At 40.5% G+C, this 8,154-nt stretch overlaps 1 protein-coding gene across 1 annotated transcript; it reads left to right on the top strand.

Annotated features, from left to right (window-relative positions):
- The first annotated feature begins 1,319 nt into the window (after positions 1–1,319).
- Positions 1,320–3,165, top strand: LOC136258423 (zinc finger MYM-type protein 1-like). The gene is made up of 3 exons (XM_066051739.1): positions 1,320–2,478; positions 2,630–2,771; positions 2,937–3,165. The coding sequence occupies exons 1-3, from the start codon at positions 1,320–1,322 to the stop codon at positions 3,163–3,165; spliced, it is 1,530 nt and encodes a 509-aa protein (XP_065907811.1).
- The last annotated feature ends 4,989 nt before the right edge of the window (positions 3,166–8,154 follow it).

Genomic DNA, 8,154 nt, shown 5'->3' with positions numbered 1-8,154 from the left:
TAACCTGTTTTGTTTGAAGTGAAGCATGTAAAATGTTACACTTAAGAAATCCTAGGATTCTTAGGTGGTATGTAATTAATGTGAGTGTTCCATTTCAGGTCTGACTAGATACATTGAAATTACACACACATCCTGGTCCAAATCACGTTTGCCTGGTGGCTACGGGCATGGTTTCACATGCGGCTTATAATAGAGATTTGGCTGATCTTGGAGTTTTGGCATTTAGCCTGATTCAAGGCTAGCAGTCAGACACATCCTTGAATTGTGCAACAGATAAAATCAGCTCACTATTGAATACGGCATTAGTCCACTGCACCAGCTGTTAATATATAAATAACTCCATGCATACACTTCAGTGATGTTTGCAGAATATACCCTCCTTGCGGTCTGCCAAAATATTTGCTCCTCACACACTGCACAAAATTCTTCAAGTTTTAATTCAGCTGGCTCTTTCCTGTTACGGGCACTTACCAGTATCTTCCTGCTTGCTTTATTTATACACTGACTTATGACTTGAAAGACCGGCCCAGACTGTTTTCTAAAGTCTAAATAAGAAAAACAGCTCACATAAAGTTCCCTTCCGTATGGACATAGATAACAGTGTCTATTATCTATGGTATGGATGAACATCACTGATACAGCTCATCCCACAATAATACTTCGTTACTAATGACAACCAACAAAAACCCACAATCGATCCGTTAATTCTTTTTATCTTATGTTTAATCACCCACTGGAGATGCCACTGCTAACTTATAAGGGAAGTTTCAGCAATGGTAAGTTGCAAGCTTCAATTTTAGAAAGCGTTCCGTTCCGTGGTTTAGTCCATCATTCCGTTCCGTTCCGTTCCGTTCCGTTCCGTTCCGTAGAATAGTCCCCACCGAAGCTATTACAGTTGTATGCCAGAACAAATCGATATAGTAACTCTTTCTTACCAAGATCAATACCAGACTGGAACAATTTAGATATGGAAGATCTTGACAATATAGACTTACTTACTTTCAAGAACCGTTTGCAAAATGCATAGACACTAAAATTTTGTTGTTGTACATTAGCGATTTACCCAATGGGTTTTGCTAATCAATAATAATAATGATAATAATAATAATCTTTTCAGTAGTACTGGCACAGCCAGTTTTACTACTTTTGATAGGCAAACCGAGCCTGAAACTAGTGATAGTTTATGTGAGACAGAGGCTGAAGCTGATAACACACCCAGTGAAGAAAGATCTCCAAAATCGAAAGTGAGTAAAAGATCAATAGTTAACAAAAGTGGTGTGCTTGGAAAGAGTTGTCCACTACGAAAGAGTAAGACACCAATGGACTTCAAAACTAAACATCGATGGTTGAGTTTTGATTCCCAGAAGAAGGGAGCTTATTGCAAAGTTTGTCAAAAATTTTATAGTGGTGAACGTGGCCTTCCTAAGGGATCAGATGGTGTGTTTATAACTAAGCCATTTATAAAATGGTCCAAAGCTACTGGTTCTACTAAGAAAAACAATAGACTTTTGAAACACCAGGAATCACAGGCACACAAATTAGCCATATCACAGGCTGAATTGTGTGAAAACATGACATGCAGAGGCTCAGTGTATACTCAACTATACAGTCGTGGCGCATCAGATTCTGACAGGTGTTTGAATTTAATGATGTTATGTAAATACATAAAAATTGTCTATTGGCGACTAAAACATGAAATTGCACATACCACTAATTATCAAAGTTTGATTGAATTATGTACAGAATGTGATGAAAGTGGTAATCTTGCAAGGTGGCAACAGCAAAGACCTGACAATGCTACCTATACATCTTCAGCAACATCAGCAGAAATGATAAAAGCTGTTAGTCAATATTTTGACGAGAAAAACACAGAAAATTTTCTGTCTAGTCCAGTCTTGTCACTGATGTGTGATGAATCAACAGATTTAAGAAATCGCACAGAATTGTCAGTATGTGTTCGGTATTTGACTGATGCTGGTACCACAATAGAAAGTTTTGTAGAAATTGCTCCCATATGTGATGCTAAAGCAGAAACAATTACAGATAAAATTGTGTCTATTTTAGAATCCCACCATGTAGATTTCTCCAAAATCATGTGGTTAGCATTTGATGGTGCTAACAACATGTGTGGCCACAAAACAGGTGTGTTTGCTCGTTTGAAAGCAGAAAAATGTCCTGAAGCAGAATATGTGCATTACCGTAGCCATTTATTGCAACTAGCCTGTATAAATGCTTGTGAAAAACTTAAGCCAATCAAGTCACTTTTTTCTGCTATTAATAGCCTTTATCGTTTGTTTTCAATGCGTCCTAAGAGAGCCCATGCTCTTAAGGAAGTTCAGGAAGCCCTGCAAGATCCTAGTTTGTCATTACTGCATGCGGGTGATACAAGATGGACATCACATTATCGCTCTGTAAAAGCTGTTGTCAAGTGCTTAAGAAGTATTATTACTACTTTGCAACATCTCCATCAAGTTTCAGGTAATTTATCCAGTGAAGCAGGTGGCCTTTTACTTGCATTTCAAGACAAACAGTCTATCACATTATTATTTGGGGTTAAAGATATTCTTGAACCAGTTTGTAGATTATCTGCAAAGTTACAAAATCAGAGTGCAACTATGTGATTTTCCAGACTTGCTTGAGGCAGCTCTAGCACGACCACAAGAAGTAAAAACTAAACAGGAGTATTTAACTGCAGCATCTGAATTTTTCACAGATAGTGGCATGTTATTTCTGGACAATTCACAAATGAGTAATGATCAAATTCACAGCAAGTTAGTATCACCATATCTTGCATAACTTTCTGAAAACATGAAAATTCGATTTAGTGGGAAAGTCATGAATACTTATACCACGGCATCTCTGTTTGAGCCCAAAAAGGTTTCTGATTCAAAATCATATACATCTGAACTGACAGCTCTTTCATCTCTTTATCACAGCTTATGTTTATCCGACCTGAAAGATGAATGGAAAACATTCTATAACTACCTCAAGTTGCAGTCTAGTAAAGATAATTGTCCAAGTGGTAATGAAATTTTGCAAAAGCTAGCAACTAATAGTGGTGATCTAGGTGATGCCTTTTCACAGCTGTCTACTGTATCTAAAATAATTCTGGTCTGTCCTCTGGGAGCAGCATCTGTGGAACGCAGTTTCAGTACAATGGCATGAATATGCAACAGAATGAGACAAAGATTATTGCCTGAAAACTTATCCCACTGTTTAAGAGTATCAATAGAAGGACCGACAGTACTAACTGATGAACAAGCCATTAAAAAGTGGCATGCCCAATCTCCACATCGTCGGATTCAAATTTAATAGTGTACTGACTACCAGCGATAACTCAGTGCATCATGTCTGTATGTGATTGGTTCTTCTAATATTTATAAACACATGAACTATATAGCTAGTTATATCTACAACCTATCAGCGCTTACTGATTAAACATACAGAATTGGTTCCTATTTGTAATATTAACAAGCTGATTGTAGCACCCTGTATTTCTTTACCCCCACAAAATTCTATCCCCCTCCCCCAAAGGTGAAATCCTAGAATAAACACTGTATTGTATGCTGGAGTTACGGTAACTTGGTGCATTAGGGTGAAACATCCTTACGTCAAGAAAGGCACTTTGTCGTCGTCCCCAGAAACCACGTGCATGGCCACGAATTACCAAGAGTTGGCAACAATTGTTGTGAAGGTCGAGACATAGTGAGTCAAGCAGGCTGCCTAGTCTCGCGTGGCCAGACCCACTCTTCGCGCGGCGCTTATCGATTGATAATTATAAGTGCCTAGCTGCGAGAGGGTCTGGTATTATTATTTATTTGTGACCGGATTTCATATAACAAGGCTTCCACACACACAAAATCAAACTTACGATTTTACCAGAAATGGATTGCTGGTCTAATACACTATCATATTTCACACTGTACTTCCTTCAGCACTGGCAAGTCTGGTTTCTGTAGCAGCTTTCTTCCGACCCTGTCAAAGACACGAGTGTGAGATTGGCACCATTAAATGGCCATGGCTTTGCAATTGTGATAATGGTGTGTAGTGAGCTGGGATTTCATAGAGAGCTCGCCAATAGTGTTCTCAGTCAATTTGGAGTAATTTGAGGACCATGGAGAGCCCAAACTTGGCCTCTGGATTCCAATTGTCTTCTTACTTCATCTTATACCCGTATATTACTACCACCGTCCACCCCCACCCTCCCACCCTATTACTACCACCGTCCGCCCCCACTCTCCCACCCTATTACTACCACCGTCCACCCCCACCCTCCCACCCTATTACTACCACCGTTCACCCCACCCTCCCACCCTATTGCTACCACCGTCCACCCCACCCTCCCACCCTATTACTACCACCGTCCACCCCACCCTCCCACCCTATTACTACCACCGTCCACCCCACCCTCCCACCCTATTACTACCACCTGTGATATTATTATTACCCTCTCGAAAAAAGCTGCTCAAAATAGGGCAAATTTTGGGTATCAGAAATGTATACACCCACTCAGTGATAGCTAGTGAACAGATGAACAATTGGTGCAAATTTTGTTTGCACAGCTGTAGGCACTGGGAAGTTATTACACAATGATTCCTTAAAATCGCCATATCTCCTAACAAAGCTTTGTGCGTCGAAGCCTTGTTTTGTCAAATTCAGTCACATTTATTGTTAATCAGCAGGACCCTCCAGGGGTATAATGCTGATGTGCAATTACATGTATACAATTTCAATTAGTTACTTAACTATATCTCTAAACTTGAAATGATTCAACATTGAGCTGCTCGTTTCGTCTTAAATAAGCGTTGGAACAGACACCACTGTGACAGTATCACAGACATGTTAAATGAACTAAATTGGCCATCTTTACAAGAATGCAGAAAGTAAGCACGCTTCATCCTATTGTACAAGATAGTTAATCATTTATTACTGGTCCCAAATCGCTGTCTGCCATCATTAAATCAAACTGCTACCAGAGCCCATCATGATCAGAAATTTAATCATATACAATCTTCAGTAAACACGTATCTGTATTCATTCTGCTAGTGAGGCATAATTTTTTCACCAACAGAGTAGTTAATTTGTGGAATTCTCTTCCAGCAGATGTTATTTCTGCACCAACCGTGGCATTGTTTAAGAAGAATCTTGATGATTTATGGAGAACAACAAGATATGGGCACTCTCAAAGGCCTGCGGCCTAGCTTGACAGTCTTGTACTGCCAAGCAATTTTTGTCCATTAATAATAATAATAATAATTCCTACCCAGAACTATTCCCCATTGGAACGATCTATGTATCCCAAATCTATCTACCATTGATCTTGAAACATTTAAACAATCAACTAGCTACTCCTACTTTATAACTGTAACTTAGCACTTATTGTATTTATTGTAACTTAGCAATTGCTGTAATTTAGTACTCATTGTAATTCTAGCACTTATTGTAACTTACCACTTACTGTAATTTAGCACTAATTGTAACCTAACACCTATTGAAACTTAGTACTTATTGTAACTTAGTACTAATCATTATTGTAACTTAAACTATAGGCACTTATGTTATTGTAACTTAAACTAGGCACTTACGCGTGTACATTAGCGTAAAAACCCTGTCGGGTGTTTGCTAATCAATAAATAAATAATAAATAAATAAGTATGTACAATTACAACAAGTTACTTAATTATATACATATGTACAATTACAATAATAAACTATAAAAATATATACGATTACGATTGTTACTTAACTATATACATAGAAGGGGCTAATTTTTGCTTAAATTCTTCAACACAGTCATGCAGTCTCAATAATCTCATCATCCAATCTATTCCTGGTACAGTTCTTGGGAGGAAGGAATATTTACAGCGTGTTTATACTAGACGTAGAATTCGAGCTATTGTGGGGTAATTCGATCCGGGCCGATTAGCGCTTCAGTGTAAACATATGCCGAATCGAGCCATGCAAATTCGAATGGGGCTACCTACCTGAGGTGGTCCAGTTCGATTCAATTCGACTCACATCTGCGTGTAAACCAGCGTTGAAACCGGGTCACTACTGCTGACCCGGATGACCCACTGACCCGGATTTGACCCGGATTAAATTAAGCCGAGGCGCGATAAGAGCTATGTTTCGGGTATTCTCGAGCGAGCGAGACTACGTTTTGAGCGTTCGATTCGTGTTAAGTAAACGAGTAGTTATGTGATAACTAAGCTGGTAAGTTTATAATTTAAAATCAGTCAGTGGGTTTGGTTCCACGTAGCTACTGTGAGTTTACAGACAGCAATTGGGTGTGGCTTCAAACATACTTAGTATTGCAATTTCCAAATATATTAAAATGGGTGTGGCTCACAAAAGCACTTATCTTGCTGCAAGACTAGACCTAGACTATATACAACTCATACATTAATCGATTAGTGGGCGTGGCTCCACGTAAGCTTGCAGACAGAAACGGACACAGTTTCATGCTACAGACTGCACTTACTAATAAATGGGCGTGGCTGAGCGTATGTTTGTAACGCGATAAGTGGGCGTGGCTCACGAAAGAGCTACGCGACTAGCGTTTATTTTATTTTATTTTATTTTTTTTTAACCCGGGCTTGATGGACTGCCCTTGCCTACCACCCCCAGCACATAAATGGCCTGTGCTGGACAAACCGGGACTTTCTTAGTCCACGGCAAACTGAGACTCTGCCCGAATCAGCTCCACAATTGGGGGAGTCTTAACATAGTGACCGATGGATGAGCGGGCTCCGCGGATACATTGTATGGAGGACCGCAAGAGAGAAAAAGATAGACAGCACCTTAACCACCCCATGACAACAGAGTAATCATCGCCCCACTTGTTTGAAAGTTGATGAGCCAAGCGTTGATAAAAAACAGAAGCCTCATGAGCCAGACCACCAGAGGCAGACATTACCAGGGGGGTAAAAGAGGCATGCTCCTCCTCACGAATTCTCTGAGCATACGCACGTTTCTTAATGTTCTCGTGCCTCCGATAACAGGAGGCCAGTGATGAGGACGCATTAGAAGCAGCCAGAGGGTTGAACACCCGCACATCCACAAAACATCTTTCACGTGGCTGAGCGTATGTTTGTAACGCGATAAGTGGGCGTGGCTCACGAAAGAGCTACGCGACTAGCGTTTATAGGTTCCACGTCGTTAAACGATCAATTTCGTTTCTCACGTGATCCAATCCGGGTCAGACCCGGATAATTTGTAAACCGGGTCAGACCCGGATAACCGGGAGAAAATGTGACCCGGTTGACCCGGTTGACCCGGATGACCCGACCAGGTTTCAACGCTGGTGTAAACAGTTGTGACCTTGCAGTTCGATTTAACTCTAATAAACGGAATAAAAGTACGGACAGTTACAGCTAAAATGGCGACTGTAATGATGAAATGAAGCAACAAAGAAGTATTTAGGCTACGATAAGGAAACACAGTTTAAAGAACAACACAAGGGCACAAAACAAACATGCATGCATGCGAATCAATAGTTAACTAACTACACGGAGTTGAGAGTAGTCGCCAACATCGAAGCCAACACTCAGTTAGACTTTATCATGCCTACTAACCTGGCGATTCAAAGAGCACAAATCCTTTTTAACTCTATCAACAACCTTTACTTCGATGCAAATTATGATTGTGGGTTTACGGTTTTTACAGATTGGAGCGGGCTCACCTTCATAGTATAAACGGGGCTCACAAATCAATCTGGATCGCACTGAAGCGATCTCATCCAGAGCGATCTGCAGTATAAACACGCGGTTACATACATATAGTTCGAATAGCAAAGTTGTTCTGACACCCTGAGCTTTTTCAGGGTGTTAATGAAACACCTGGTTAACTTTCATCACGCCACGTCATATTCAGTGCAGGTTGTTAACAAATTCCTTTCTGTTGACAGTAAGCCACCAGTCGGCCGCAATATGACGTGGCGCGATGAAAGTTAACCAGGTGTTTCATTACACCCTGAAAAAGCTCAGGGTGTCAGAAAAACTTTGCTATCCGAACTATACCAGACCCTCTTTCAGCTAGGCGCTTATAATTATCAATCGATAAGCGCCGCGCGAAGAGTGGGTCAGGCCACGAGAGACTACAGGCTGCCCACCAAAAGGATTTGTCACTCACTGATCAGAGACTCCAGGATGATCT

This window comes from Dysidea avara, chromosome 6, assembly GCF_963678975.1.
Source record: "Dysidea avara chromosome 6, odDysAvar1.4, whole genome shotgun sequence".
Classification (NCBI taxonomy): Eukaryota; Metazoa; Porifera; class Demospongiae; order Dictyoceratida; family Dysideidae; genus Dysidea; species Dysidea avara.
This window is presented reverse-complemented; position numbering and strand designations above follow the sequence as displayed.

Coding starts and splice junctions, on each gene's coding strand:
- LOC136258423 (XM_066051739.1), top strand. CDS start 1,320: ATGGACTTCAAAACTAAACATCGATGGTTGAGTTTTGATTCCCAGAAG. Junction 2,479..2,629: donor ACATCTCCATCAAGTTTCAG/GTAATTTATCCA, acceptor GTGATTTTCCAG/ACTTGCTTGAGGCAGCTCTA. Junction 2,772..2,936: donor AATGATCAAATTCACAGCAA/GTTAGTATCACC, acceptor TCTTTATCACAG/CTTATGTTTATCCGACCTGA.